This window comes from Volvox carteri (assembly GCF_000143455.1).
Source record: "Volvox carteri f. nagariensis unplaced genomic scaffold VOLCAscaffold_10, whole genome shotgun sequence".
Classification (NCBI taxonomy): Eukaryota; Viridiplantae; Chlorophyta; class Chlorophyceae; order Chlamydomonadales; family Volvocaceae; genus Volvox; species Volvox carteri.
In genome coordinates, this window is record NW_003307553.1 from 782,683 (window position 1) to 797,707 (window position 15,025).

General features: G+C 56.2%; 2 protein-coding genes across 2 annotated transcripts in view; one reads left to right on the forward strand and one right to left on the reverse strand.

Annotated features, from left to right (window-relative positions):
- VOLCADRAFT_116833 (uncharacterized protein) overlaps window positions 1–11,959 on the reverse strand; it is a gene marked incomplete at both ends in the record, with an annotated part of 17,797 nt that extends 5,838 nt beyond the window's left edge. Inside the window, 17 exons of the mRNA XM_002948528.1 lie at window positions 859–969; window positions 1,171–1,247; window positions 4,676–4,793; window positions 4,973–5,089; window positions 5,289–5,352; window positions 5,666–5,751; window positions 6,136–6,258; window positions 6,490–6,574; window positions 6,948–7,051; window positions 7,535–7,610; window positions 8,153–8,289; window positions 8,631–8,780; window positions 9,117–9,283; window positions 9,715–9,906; window positions 10,603–10,720; window positions 11,288–11,347; window positions 11,603–11,959. Coding sequence (XP_002948574.1) covers window positions 859–969; window positions 1,171–1,247; window positions 4,676–4,793; window positions 4,973–5,089; window positions 5,289–5,352; window positions 5,666–5,751; window positions 6,136–6,258; window positions 6,490–6,574; window positions 6,948–7,051; window positions 7,535–7,610; window positions 8,153–8,289; window positions 8,631–8,780; window positions 9,117–9,283; window positions 9,715–9,906; window positions 10,603–10,720; window positions 11,288–11,347; window positions 11,603–11,959 — 2,142 coding nt within the window. The remainder of the gene's footprint in view (window positions 1–858; window positions 970–1,170; window positions 1,248–4,675; window positions 4,794–4,972; window positions 5,090–5,288; window positions 5,353–5,665; window positions 5,752–6,135; window positions 6,259–6,489; window positions 6,575–6,947; window positions 7,052–7,534; window positions 7,611–8,152; window positions 8,290–8,630; window positions 8,781–9,116; window positions 9,284–9,714; window positions 9,907–10,602; window positions 10,721–11,287; window positions 11,348–11,602) is intronic.
- Window positions 11,960–12,798: 839 nt separating this feature from the next.
- On the forward strand, window positions 12,799–14,577 carry VOLCADRAFT_120622 (uncharacterized protein). Its single transcript, XM_002948398.1, has 4 exons — window positions 12,799–12,868; window positions 12,984–13,068; window positions 13,479–13,672; window positions 13,933–14,577. The coding sequence occupies exons 1-4, from the start codon at window positions 12,833–12,835 to the stop codon at window positions 13,972–13,974; spliced, it is 357 nt and encodes a 118-aa protein (XP_002948444.1). The 5' UTR covers window positions 12,799–12,832; the 3' UTR covers window positions 13,975–14,577.
- The last annotated feature ends 448 nt before the right edge of the window (window positions 14,578–15,025 follow it).

Here is a 15,025-nt window from a genome sequence, read left to right on the forward strand (position 1 = left end):
TTTTTGAGCTTGGTGACCTCCCCAGCCCGGGAAGACTCGTCGGGCTCCCGGTCGCCCAAGTCCTGGTAGCGAGCTCTCTGAGATGCTCGGTTCGTTCGGTCGGCAGGAAGAGCCCCCCAGTTGCGACTTCGTTTATGTTAGGAGACCAACGGGCATAGATCCCGTCTAGTTGGAGCGCCAAACAAGCGCTGTTGCGTGCCGGCCGTCGTTTCCCGTGCGGCCTGACCCGGGGGCGGAGTGCATGAGACTAACCAGCCGTATGCACCCGCCCCCCGCGCTGTGCTTCGGCCCTGGGCCCCCGGCTTTTCAGCCCACAGTGTAATCAACGTCATACATACATACATACATACATACATACATACATACATACATACATACATACATACATACATACATACATACATACATACATACATACATACATACATACATACATACATACATACATACATACATACATACATACATACATACATACATACATACATACATACATACATACATACATACATACATACATACATACATACATACATACATACATACATACATACATACATACATACATACATACATACATACACAACATTCCTCCCTCAGGGGACGCTGTCAGTCAATGTAAGCCATATAGTGTGGAATCAGCCGCTAGATGCCGGATGTCGCCCGCCCAGTTAGGGAGACTTGCAGGTCTACAAACCTGCCCGCCTTTGCCACCGGACAGCCGAGCCATCTTCCCCAAGCGCCGTACACTCGTACTCACCTGCACCAGCGGGCGCTGCTGGTGAGCTGTCCAGCGGTGCCGCCGCCGCGGCTCGACCCCCCTCGGGAAGACCCCCCGCTCCCAAACCCGACACCAACCCCGCTGGTTGGAACTCCCTGCTTGACCGCCAGCCATGCCTCGAACACATTGAGCAGGGTCAGCGCGTCACCGTGCGGGGAGACCAGAGCCGCGCGTGCGGCCTTAGCCTCCTGGGGTGTTAATTATCGGGGAGGGAACTTTGAGAGTGGGTTAAATCTGGATTAGGGGATCAGGCCTGGGAAGCGTACGGAGCCGACAAGACTTAGAACCCCAGAATCTAAATTTGGATTCCGGATCCAGGATTGATGCTCTAGACGGACAGAGGCCCGATCAGGCACTTAGACCATGTGAAGGCCCAATTAGGCACGTACCTGGTCGTGCTCCTCATCACCAAGTTTGAGGAACGGCGACTGGACGCTTAGAGCAGCGGCCAGAGTCAGTGTGGGCCCTGTGAGCACGGCACCATTGGGCGCCACGGCCACTTATCAAAATTGAGTGAGGAAGTACATTTGTACGAATGCACAGATGTACGAATGTAGGGGTGTAGATTTTAGTTTTCTATGCTTGCTTTGCAAGTTGGGGCGCGGTAAATGTCGTTGTGGTTCCTTAAACAAAGCCGCCCGTGCAGTCCCGTGCTAAAGAACCGACGCGGAAGCATTGCATGCGCCATTTGCTAATCCGCTTGAAGCAGTTCAAAGGGTTTGTGAGCGCTTTAATTCTCGATTTTCCCGCTAATCATTTCCAGTTGTGTCCGGTCGCGGGAAACCCGCAAGGACCCCAAGGACCATTATGCTTTGTGAAAGTGGTAGTTTGGCATGAGCTTTGGCCCCCAAAGTGTAGACCGTGACCGGTGCTGTCCGGTTGCCTATGTGAGGCTATGTATGCGGCACGTCAGGCGACCCCAACGCCCAGGTACAACATCCGGCATCATTAAGGGCCACATAACGACTGGTGCGTGAAAAAGTGTGAAGCCTCCTTTCAGGCTCTGCATGAAAAAACAGCTACGCTGATTATGGATCCTGGATCCCGACTCGGAATCTCATGACCACAGCTCGTGGGTTACGTCAATAACATAATAACTCTTCTAAAGTGTCGAAAGTTTCTTTAACGGGGCCAAATGCAATGAGGCGTTCGAAATCCTCATACAAACTTGACCCTCCGCGCTACTTGTTTCACGATATCGATTACTTGCTGTACAATACTCGCTGCACAACATTCGCTGCTGCACGTTACCGAATCTCATGATGGATTGGTGCATAGGCGCTACACCTTTGGACTGGCTCGCAGCCGCACGCGCTTGGCAAAGTACCCAACTACACCGAGCACATGTTGCATCCATCCTTCTGAGAGGCACATGAAAGCGACAAAGTCGAGCAACACAACGAGCCTTCGGCAGTTTCGACATGGTAGGGGTTTCGGGGCCTCAATGATGCTCTAGGATGGTCCCCTGATGTGGTCCCCCCTGGCAGCACGCGTCGGTTGCATGTGAGTCGAGGGATTTTTGGTATTAGAGAAAAATCTGCGTCCGTGCGTCCGTGCGTGCGTCCGGGAGGGATAGGGAAGGATAGGGAGGGATAGGGAAGAAAGGATAGGGAGGGATAGGGACGCACCCGAACGCACCCGAACGCACGCCCCCGCATGCATTCAACGTGCACGCACGCGCACGCACCCGCGCGCCCGTGCACGCAACCTAAAACAGCGGGCAACAGAGGCGACCCCGAATGGCTCGGGCCGGGAGCTACGGCAGCCTCGGGACCGGCCTCGTTGCATGTGTGTCGCGGGATTTTTGGTAATATAAGATTGCAATAAGCGATTAAATTCAACAGGGGCTTTAGCTCAGTGGTAGAGCGCGCGCTTCGCATGCGTGAGGTCATGGGATCGATCCCCATAAGCTCCAGTATCGGGTTTCTAGCTCAGTGGTAGAGCAGCTGACTGCAGATCAGCAGGTCTCCGGTTCGATCCCGGAGGGGCCCTTTTGTGGCAAAACTTCATATTCGGACGACTGCTGTATGTTAATGCAATTTACGTTGATAGCATATTTTATATTGTTATATGTTTTTAAGGCATTTTCGATACATCATCTTGGTGTTTCACTGAGAGCAGACAGTTTCCTCAATGGTCTACGCTTCGGCATACAACCATACTTTGTATTGACAATAAATGTAGACAGAGTTCACGCAGTGAGGCTAAGGGCATCCTTCTTGTGGCGATAGTCCCATTTCGGGATAACGCCGTTACCTTACTGTTCTGGAAGCACATGACTGCTCCTTCGTATCTACTTTTCTGCCTTCATAGGCGTCGCGATTAAGTTACGAGCACAAATTTATCTGGTCGTCTATCCTTACGAGTATCACCCCTGTTTTCCTGTGTCTTTGATCGCTAGACCGCGACAGACGGCATGGACTGGCAGCCGCGAACTATACGGCATTCACGCAATCACTCCCCAGGTGTCAGTACGTCTTGAGGTTGTTCAGCCATTTTGCCACCTAGCCTCTTGCCATATCCTACCAAAAACACAGATTTCCCGTGCCCCGTGCAATGCCAAGAGATAGCGTGGTCATCTCATTACGGAAGCCATTGCAGACGGCTCGCACTATGTGAAGGGGGGTATACCGATACGCAAGGGTTGGTGCTTTCCGTCGAGTGTCCGTGCTTTGAGCACTAGTTACGTCACTGCCATCGTTGCTGCTAGCAGTCTGCATGTAAGGGGCTGACGGATAACAAGGCCGGACGAATCTTCCAGTTGGAACCAGGGAACGATCATCTTTCACGGCAGGGGTTACAAAGCTGGCACCAAGTTGTCCACAATGGGGGAGTGAGACTGGAAGACCAGAGGGCCACTGCAGCAGCACCCAGCCACTGGCATTTACCTCACCCACTTTAACCAGCAGTCGAATCCCTTCGACGGATTGTACTGAATCTGGTTTACATTTGAAGGCGAATCCGGTTTACACGCCTTCGGTTCTGTTGCCCCGCCCTATCCCTCCCCCTTTCGTACGGCACCCAAGGTGCCACCCCCCCAGAGAAAGCTCCAGCAGCGACGGGGACCATCGCAAACCGTATAGCACGGCAGGGCGCTTTCGGAAGGATCCCGAAGGACTGGTACAGGCGCAACCTCCTCGCACTTCCAGCACGCAAACCAACACAAGTCCTGGCACGTAATCGAAACACCAAGACATGACCAGAGACCTCTACACTAAAACGGCGTCTCCGACGACCCCACCATATAATGCTGACGTGGCGGTCATGTGCCTGAGCGAGCAATTGCCAATGACACAATGCCTCCGACAAGAGCCACGTGCAACCGACCGACCGGCCAGGGGCTGTCAGACGAAAGCGAGGGAGAGGGAAACCCCACCCTGCCCAGTTTGCGATGGTCCCCGTCACCACTGGAGCCTCTGCACTAGCGCAGGCGGAAAGAGGGGGGAATCCAGAAGCCAAGAGGCGCAGACAGACAGACAGACAAACAAAAGAAGGCAAGCGGGAGGAAAGCCTGCCCACACCAGGATATATGGCAGTGCTGATGTGCACCGCGAGCAAGTCTCCTTGCTGCTGCCGAACGGAAAAGCTCGTGATATCCCCTCCACACCCACTGTGAAGCTCACCTACAACCCGAGAACATGAACTTGGCCTCTCTCCCCCTTTTAGTCATAAGCCTTCCAGCTTTTCGTGGCCCGCTCTCGTTTGGGTTTCGGTCCGTGTCATTATCCGGAACGGGAATTTCCAGATCCGGGTTCCCTTTCCAACACCGTTCAGCTTGTCTGTCTGTCCGTCCGTCCGTCTTGTTTTGAGGCTTGTGTGAGTAACCTTCTCCCCTACCTAGCGCATCAATCCTCCGTACCGTTCCATTGTCCCGCCGGGGGTGACTCCACTTACCTGCCAGTCCAAACACGCAGCCCAGCACCAGCAGCTTGCCAATGGACACGTCCACAGGCAGCAGGCTCAGCACCGCCCCCAACGGCGTCAGCTTCTCCGACCGGTTCAGCGCACCGATCTAGGGGAGGTCAAGGAAAGGAGGAGGAGGACGTGTGAGGAGGCGGTCTTAGGATTGAGATGAGAGGGCGAGGTGCAGAGCGAGGAGTCGTACCGGGGCCGTTAGATAACCAGAATTGGCTGAACGAGGTTGAGGAGTCTCTCCAGACGACGACAAGTACGACGTCAGGTACGACTCACCTGCTTGAGGTTCGTAATGGACGCCTCCAAGCGGTCCGGGGGCGGCGGGTCGATGAACCCAAATGCCCGCGGGTCCATGCCGCTGCCCGCCATCGCCTTGATGCCCAAGACCACCGCCTGGAAACACAACACAACGACGAGCAGTGTAACGCCAACCATTATGCCAACAAGGGTGTGGTGTAAGAGACCTGCAAGGTATGAGACCACATGCGACTACTAGGACTACTAGGACTCAGCGGACACCGGGGAAACTGCGAAACAGGTCAGGGACCGCCTCCCCTTTTCCCCTTCTCCCTCCCTTCCCCATGTACCGCACCTCGAGCCGTACTCGAGCGATTTCCGGCGCGCTGAACGCGCGCATCTCGTTATACAGCGCTTCGCTGCCAACCAGCCGATAGCCGTATTAAATCCGCCGACCCATCCGCAAAAGCAGGACAGAAGTATGTCCCGTCCCCCCGGGCGACAGCACGACACCAGCAGGGTCAACATAAGCGCACGTGGGGGGCAGCAGGTGCAAGGCAGGGCTAAGGGGAGGATGGCAAGTATGTAGTAATGTAGACCAATAGAACTACGAATAGAGGCAGGATGACACAACAAAGGGCACAAGGGCCTACCTGAAGATTTTACTTTTGGGGGCCCCTGCGCTCGCATGGGCACAACCCATCCCCCAGCCACCCGCACCCGCACCTCTACCTGTACATCCGGTAGCAGGTCCCCGGTCCAGTCCTGCCCGCCCTGCCCTTGCGCTGGTCTGCACTGGCCCGGCTGATCCACCCTTCCTGGAGGGGTGAGGAGGGACCCGGGGGTAGAGGGGGCGGGAGTCACGAAGCGGAGGTTGGGGTTCGGGTCAGCACACGTCCCGACCGGAGGCAGCAGACGGTCGCCACCACCACCACCACCACCACCACCAGCTCGGGAGGGCGGGGAGGGCTGGAACTCCTCAAGACATGAACCTGTACCTGTACCATTTGACCACTGATCTCATCTTTATACAACGGCTTGCCCAACCACGTGTATGTAATAGGAACACAAACGAGCACATGCGCCCACCCAGTTGCAACCCAGTGGCAACCCAGTGGCTAAAAACTTGCGCGCCCACCACGACGTGCTACTACGGAACCAACTCCCCGGCACCAGCAGCACCAGGAACCCTGATGGCTCACCTGCAGACTCCCCCCGCCACTGGCGACATCGTGTATCATCTCCTTGGCCCGGCCGCTGTCCGCCACGAAGCGAATCCCGTCAATGGTGAGGGAGGTCTCCGCAATGTTGGTGGAAATAATCGCCTGATGAATAGGCACAAATACATACATACATGCATACATATGCATTCACGCATAGGCACACGTTCTAATCTGACATTCAGTTTTCCCGCTCCTTACGTTTGCGGAACCTCGCTCTCATATTGCACTGCAATACCTGCCTTATCAACGACCTGGCCAAGCCAGGCAGGCAGGCCGGCAGGCAGCCAGCCAGCCGCCCCTTATGCTACCAGACTGACAGACAGACTGACTCACCTTCCGTACACCATCCGGCGGCACATCAAACACCTTTTCCTGGGCCTCCAGGGGCAGTGCGGCGTGCAGGGGCAGCAGCACCCATCTGTGTGTGGGGGGGAGCGGGAGTGAATAACCTGATATGGGAGCTAGGAGCTCCAAACACAGGCCGCAGGCAGGCAGGCAGGTAGAAGCCCAGATAACGTTGTGTGCAAAACGGCGGAGGGTGCAGCCCGAGTTGTACGACAGGGGGCCGGGAGTGTTGTTTTAATACGAGATAGGACTATGCGGTGGTAAAGCAGCGAGAAGTGAGACGTGGAGATGATTTGCGCAATGATGATGGCAATGATGATGATGATGATGATGATGCACCACAAAGCGGAAGAAAGACGAGGAGGACATATCTCCCGAGGGAGCATGGGAGATATGTCAGGCTGCCAGTGCGCGCTGGGGAGCTGTTGGGACATGCACGTATATACCTGCGAGTTTGCTCCGCGTACGGCGCAAGTGCCGTACAGAGTGCCGTAATGTCCGCCGTACCCGCCACGAAGATCAGCAGGTCGCCTCTTTGGCTGGAGGGGATCTGCGCGCGTGTGTGTTATCACACATCATCACACACAAAAACACGTTCACACTGCCAAAGCCCGGGCAAAAGGCCCACATATACATGCCCATGGGCCGCCCGGCTATTACGGACACCCCCCCCCGCATTTCTTTGCGGAACTCGTAACTACCTCCCCCTCCCCCTTGTATACACGGTGGGTAGTAGGGAACGGGGCAGGAGGGGAAAGACGAACCACGAACGAGTGAAGCTGCTGCCAAGGAAAGAGTCTACAAGAAGCAGAACTGACCAGTAGGCGTTCTTAAAGGCGGCGACCTCGGGCTGATGTAATGATGATGACCGCGGAAACCTACCTACCTAGCCGCCGAGGCTAAAGTAAGAGCGGACGAAAAGAAGTAGAACGAAGGGCAGGTGGGGGAGGCGGCAGGTAAGAGAAGCCCGGAGTACACACCCCGCCACCCGCGTTCATCCACTCTCCCACACACACACACCCACACACCCCACCTCAGAATCTATCCTCTGCAACAGTCGCAGGTAAGGTGCGGGATCTATCTGATCGGAGGCGGGGCTGGCAGCCGACCTGCTCGGGCGGACGGCGCAGCGAGGAGGCCACCACCGGCCAATGAGTCGATACACCAGGTGAGCCGGGGCGCGGGTCGTTTGTGTGTGGGGGGCGGGGGTTAAGATAAACCACGGACCAGCGAAGCAGGTACACCAGACATATAGACGGGTACACTCCAGAGGGCAGGGCGGGGGGTGTGAGAGGCAGGGAGGGGCAGAGATTTGGTTGGATCTCCGCTCTCCGCGAGCCGCATGCAACCACCAGGCAAGTTCAAAAGTAATCAGGAGGGGCGGCACATCAACCAGGGCACAGAAGACCACTATGAGTAAAAATGTGGAGAACATATAATACTATCAGAATACATGTAACTTATATAATTTTTATAATATAATATTGTTCTTATACCCGGGATCGCAAAGCCTTGCTATCCTGAAGAGGATTGGTTGTTGCAGAGACCTCATCCGCCGTGATAACCCGCGGTGATTCACCCGCTGCATTCAGCCCGCGAAAGAGGGAACCCCCGCGAGCTTGGCTCCTCGCTCCTCCTCTTCGCGACGCACCTGCTGCCGCTGCTGCCGCCACTGCCAGCTCCTCCGGCGCGACGTCGTGCCCCGTCTCGGCGCCTCAGAGCCTCCTCGGACTCCGCCGCCTCCGGGGGCACGTAAACCAGCTGGATCGGATACAGACGGCCCGGGATCTGGGGTCAGGGGGGTTAGGGGGGTCAGGGGGGTTATGGAGAGCGGTGGGGAGCAGATAACAAGCAGTCGCACGGGCAGACTCAAGTTGGCAAGATCACGCAAATGGAGGGCCTAAGGGGAGACACACGTACGCACACACACACACACACACTGGCACATCCCACACACACACAGGAACACCGAATGCGAGGTGGCGTCAGTGCCTCTCCACTTGTATTTCCAGGAGCCCCTGTACACAACGCACATACAGACATACAGGCGCGGTTCTCCTTTCCAAGAGAAACAGACAGTCAGACAACAAACAAACAGACTGACAAATCACATACACATACACAAGCACCTGCACAATGGGTGCTCCCCCGAAGTACTCCGCAAAGGCCGCGCAGTTGATGGTGGCGCTCATCAGGACTAGCCGCAGCTCGGGGCGCTGCAGCAGCAGGGCGCGAAGAAGCGCCAGCAAGAAGTCCGTCGTCAGGTGGCGCTCGTGGACCTGCAGGGGGCCCGCCCAGGGGCCGAATCATGGCGAGCGGGCGCCAGTAGAGGAATTGCAATGACCCGCGGGTCACTTCCGGCCAGAGTGTGGTACGACCGCGTGTGGTGCAACTCCCTCACTTTCAATTTCACTTCCCGGCCAACTACTTTCCGTGCGGTCGCGATGTTCATCGAAGGAGATCATCGCTACTACGCTGGTGACCCCTTCGTAATGGGGCCCACACAAAAGTGCCATACGTGCCGCCCTAACATGTGGTACGTACGTATGTATGTATATATATGTATATGATTGATGGTCGAAAATGGACATGTTTAGAAGCAGTGACATTCGTACCTCGTCCAACACCACGACGTCGTACGCCGCCAGCGTGGGATCGCCCGCAAGCTCCCGGAGCAAAATACCCTCCGTACAAAACACAATGCGGCTGTCGGCTGACAGGACCGATGGAACCGAGTTGTGCCAGGGGGGGGGGACGACCCGCACAGGTCGGGGGGGGAGAACTGGGTAGGTCAGCGGGCCCAGGCAAGGCGGGCAAGGCAAGGCGGGTAAGCAAAGCAGCCCGCGTTTCGCCGCCTGCACCTCGGTCTCCTGACTCCGCCCGCATGCCCCAGCCTAACGACTACATTACAAGCAAACAGACCTCTCTTCACCGCACCCCGTAATGAGTCTGCTTCCCCCTCTCCCCCCCCCACACACACATCCCCCCACCCTTACACCTTCATTTACACACGCACGCAAAAAGGCGATACAAACCCAAAAGCGACCCCGCGCAACACTGACACTGCCGTACCCGACCCAATTACAAGCTGTGGGGCGCCGGGTCCGGGCCCGACCCCCACCCCTTCACTCGCAACTCCGCCCCATAACACCACCCCACGTGCCCCATCAGGGCCCCCCGTCTCCCAGCACACACACCCCCTCACGTACCTACCTGCCACACTGTTGCTGAACCTGACCTTGTAGGCCACGGTAGTGCCGTGAGCATCACAGGACTCCACCGCGACCCGCCTGGCCAGGGATACGGCACTGATACGGCGAGGCTGGGTGACCGCAATCCGGCGGTACCGGGACCCGCCCGCCACCGCCGCCAAGTACTGCGGAATCTGGGTGCTCTTGCCGCAACCTGCGCGTGTGTGTGTTTGTTGATGTTGTTACAGGGTGGTTAAGCTTCACCAGTGGCCTCCTTCCCGAGGCAATTCCCTGCTCTCCCCTGCTAGAGGGGCACCCTAAGCCATTCACCCCATCCGACTTCATGAGTTTGGCAACTCACCACCAGCATCCAACCAAATCTAGCGGATCAACGGCGCCTCAACTTAGTTCCTGGTCAGCTCGCAAGTTGATTTTATGACGTCCTACACCGTCCACAAGATGGGGGGCCACCTCCCATTTCACCACCTCTCAAACACCCGAGAGGTCGGCAGGCGGATTTGAACCCGGGTCGACCGGGAGCAGAAGTCAGGCCTTAACCTTTAGTGGTTATTAACCGTTGGTGGTTAAGTTGGAGGGGAGCATGGACATGTGTGTGTGTTTGTGTTTGTATCCGGCAAGGTTAGGGCAGGTGACACGCTAGACAGAAAGGCAAGGAACGAGGGAAAAGTGAGACCGGTGAAAAGGGCAAGGTAGAGGTAGGGGTAGGGGTTGGGTGATTGAGTCCAGGCAGACCCCAAGGACCGATGGTTCAGTGGTATGCTGCAACAAACGGACATGCTGAACATAACGCGCCTCCCCCCGGCCTCCTCCTCCTCCTCCTCCTCTCTCCTTCCCTCTCCCCCCATACCACCACGCTCCCCTAACGCCGGCCCCCCCGACCCCCCCCCACCTGTGTCCCCCGCCACCACCAGCGCCTGAGACCCCTCAAGCGCCCTCAGGACAGACCCGCGGAACCCCGCGGCGGGGAGGGCTAGCCGGTCGGATTGCAACTTGCGGAGCCGGGAAATCTGCGGAGGAAATGAACGAACGAGGTACGTGTGTATGTGTGTATTTGTATGTGTATGTAAGCACGCACCATACGCGTGCTGTGTATGTAAGCACGCACCATACGTATACATGCACACATAAGCCGTACCCCGTCATCATCGCTCCACACTCCATGAATTCAGTAACCTCTATCGCGACTGCGCTAGTGGCTCCTTCCCCCGGTAGCCCTGCTCACCCGTGCACTGCACTGCACTGCACTGCCGTAACCCCCCTTTCCCCCGGGCGGTTCCTCTCATCAAATCATCCGCACAACTCGTTGCCTCTTCGCTTCCTAAGCAGGGCCCTAGCCTCAAAGATGTTTAAAACCCTACCCCCCCCCGCCAGAAATGACTGACTCACATATGTGCGTAAAGACAGAACACATCCACCTCACGCCTCGTCCTCCTATTCCTCCTCCTCCTCCTATTCCTCCTCCTCCTCCTACTACTACTACTTGGCAGGAAGGTTCCCTTTCCTCGCAGGACGAGCACTCCCCCCCCCCACACACACACCCCGCCTGGCGCCTTCGCGTCCGGGGGCCCCCGCACCTGTCTCCGCTGGAAGAAGTCCTCGAACCAGGGCAGCAGGCGCCTGTACTCCCCCACCAGCTGGCACCGGAATACACCAGGGGGGGGGGGTCGGGGGGGGGGTGCACTGCATGACGGGGTACTGGTACCAGAGCAGAGAGGGGGCGGCGCCATGCAGCATCAGAAAGTACACGGGCAAAGGCAAAGCCGAGGGGCCTGGGCAGAAGTCAAGTTCCCGCCATACCCATCACCACCACCACTACCAGAATCCACCAACCACTCACCTCCCGCCCATCACCGTCCTGAAGAAGGTGCGATGCACCACACACCACACACCTGGGACGCCGCCTCCACCATCTCCGGAGTCACTCCCCCGCCGCGGTCGCCCGAGTCGCGGCCGTCTCCTGGGCGGCGGGTGGGTCTCGAGGGACCGCCGGCAGTAGCACCGCCACCACCGCCAGCGGCCCCTTGCCTGGTGCGGTCTGACGGAGCTCTGGCTGCCGCGCGCTGGGCCATCCGCCGTGCAATCGCCCGCACCGCCGCCGCCAGGCGCTCTTGCGGCGCAACGACCGAGGCGCTGATGCGGAACCTGGCGTCGTACGACAACGGCAGACCCAGGCGCTGTGCCAGCTGCGGGTCGGCGGGCCCGCCGCCGCCGGTTTCGGCGCCTGTAGCTGCGGTAGCATTTCCCATCCTGGTACGGTGGTACGGTTGGTGATTGCTTTTTCTGTTGTCTCTTTAGGGCTGTGAGAATATTACATGGCTTTGGCTGCGTTTCGAAGGTGAGAACGTGAGATACTACGGAGAAGCGAGGTTTGCAAGGCAGCGTTCGGGTCCCTTGGCAAAGGGCTGCTACAGTGTTCCGGGTTCCAGAGGGTCCGCCACGTTTGTGAGGAGCATTACCCGGTCAACCCGTTGCAGTGTGCAAGGCTCTTTTACCAGTTTAGGCTGGTGGGGATGTATGTTGATATATCAACAACGAGAGGACTTGATGGAAAAAATTGGTGGGGATCGGATTATGAGGAGGAAGAGGCCAACGTGTAAAGATAGAACTAAGGGGGCCGGGGTTTGACGCCGAATCATATAGCTCCCAGCCCGAAAGTTTCTGCTTAGTGCGCTACAATTTTACCTGGACTTCTGCAGCTTATGCAATTTGCAAATAAAAGCCAATAGCTCAGCATGTTCCGGAGTTCCTGCTGGAAACGGATCGCTTCTGGAGTGAAAAGCGGTGTCTAGCTCTTGCTGATACAAAGTGAATTCCGGTTCGTCATTTGCCGATGCACTAGACATGTTGAAGTGTAAGACAAATTCGCGCCAAACAGGAGCTAGTTGTAGGGCTTTGCACTAAAGCCGCACCGCATATCTCATGGATTGAAACATGTCATGCGTTACATTACACAAATGAAATTGAAACTGGACAATGTCTTCCGCCTGTGCACCTTCTGGCAGCGCCTACCCTGGAGTGTCCAGACTCCGGAGCCATCTGTCCCAATGATCTTTCTTCTACAAACCTCCAGGCCCTCCTGTTGTGTCCGCCGTGTGTCAATACCTGATTCATAGCTCAAGATGGCCACCATGATGCGCTGCAACGTTGCTCGCGCGGTGAGACCTTGCTTACAGTGCAAACAGAGAACTTGTCCATGGCGTGCCAATCAGGCTACTGTGGTCCTAGCAAATGCATAGTGTAATACTAACAAGCAATTTGCTTGCCCTGCAGAGCGTGCGCCCAGCTCGCGCTGCTGTCGTCGTCCGCGCCAGCGCTGAGCAGCCTCGCCGCGTCCTGGTGGGCCTGCTGGCTGGCGGTAAGTTTGATAGGGTCCTATTTTATATCTCCGGGCATGATGCGTGCCAGTATGAATGCGTGCGCTGGCATGGGTGACGAAAGTTCCCAGGCATATGAAATGCATCGTCATTACATTATTGTTATTACGCAAAGGGTTATTGTACGTTTTCGCCAGCCGTGGCCTAGAAATCTTGCCTCTGGTTAAACCTATCACTCCTGTTGCTGACGGGTCGCAGCGAGGTATTGCGGGACCATATGAAGGTCGGCTGTCCGCGCAAGCCGATCTCTGGAAATCTTTGATTGTGTAAATGTTAGGATCAGTCGTGTCTTTCATGCGGAGGTGTCAAGTCGCATGCCCTGTAAAGGTCATGCTTATCCAGGACAACCTGTCACCGAGCTTGGCTTCTGTATGTCCCGCTCCCATCGCAGCCGTTGCTGGCGCTCTGCTGGTCGCGCCTCAGCAGGCTGAGGCCATCCGCATCCCATCCCAGGAGTTCACCGGCGGTCTGGTGGTTGGCGGTGGCAACTCGCCGAAGAGCCCCACCGCTGCCTCCATGGAGAGTTACACCCTGGAGGGCACCAAGAAGCAGGGCATTTCCCTGAAGACGAAGAAGAAGCTGCTGGTAAGCGTCAAGGTCATGCCTTGGGATTACTTCCATGCCTCTTGAGCTGGTGCACTGGTGCGCAAAGCAGTGCAAGGAATGAGGGGATATTCTAATGATTTTCGTGAATGGGAACGACTGGGCGTCCCCTCGAAGTCAGCGATGTGGAAGCACGCTCACAATGACCAAATTTATTGTCGCTTCGGATTAGTTATGAAACGGTAACGTGGAAGCGCTGTTCCAACCTGAAACGTTGCTTGTGTCTGCATTCCTACCTGCAGGCTAAGGTGCGGGAGCAGGCGCAGAAGGTTGCCAGCTCGTAAGCGTTCTCTCCTGGACGAACGACATCCGTTGGGCATACCATGTGATGATGTTGGGCCATTTTCTAGGAAGCAGCAAGGCCCTCGAGATTTCACTATAACTAGCTCTTGAGTGAGCTGGGAAGTGGGATTTTTCGTGGCTTGAATCTCTGCCCTCCCCTTCCTCATGGATGGTTCTCGCATGTGGTTTTGTTCATTGGTCGCTTGTCTGAGGCACAGAGGTCTGCGGATGTCTCTAGCACTGCCAGTTGGCCCAGTTCTTGTATGTGCTGTGCCGGGGGTTTTGTTGCAGGCTGGTTGGTTAATGCAAATCTCCCATCCTCCTCCCTACCAAGAGAAGACTTTTTGCACCGCGTAAATAGGACAGGTCTAAATTGAGTTGGATTTTGCCTTGTTCGTTTTTGCCGTTGCTATGGTAAAGCGGGTGGCCTGAGCTGCTGATGTCAGCGAATAGCCGGCTTGAGCTATCTTCGGCCCGGCGGGACGGGCGTTGTACACATATGGCTATCAACGGCCTCCTTGTATATTTAACACTCAGATGTGCCGTGCTATCCCTCAAAGGACATACAAGTGCCGATTTCAATTATGAGTATGAAATTGGAAAACAAGGCAGCAGCGCCGCTCTCTTTTAGCACATCACCTGTTCCAACTAGCCGTCAGCCCGGATTCTGTACATCGTACGATCACAAAGAAAGTGGGGTTGCTGGTTCGTTAGGCCTCGACACTAATTAGTCATTTTTACTTAGGTTGTTACCTAGGTCGAATTAAAGCTGTTACCACACATGAAGTGCCTGCTTCACGGGATTATGGCCCTTGAATGATTTGGGGCCTGAACCAAATGTATGACAAAAATACGCGGATTGTACAGGCCATCCTACCTACAGTAGTCGCAATGGGGCTAAAGGCAAGCTAACTTGGGCAGGCTCTGCCCAAACGTGCTGCGTATAAAAGTAGACTCGAGCTTTTAGTCTCTTCCTTGCCGATGGATCTGTGTGTACCGGGTTTGTGGGTCGTGGTCCTTGCAGTTTGATTTAGGGTGGTACCAATACGGGGA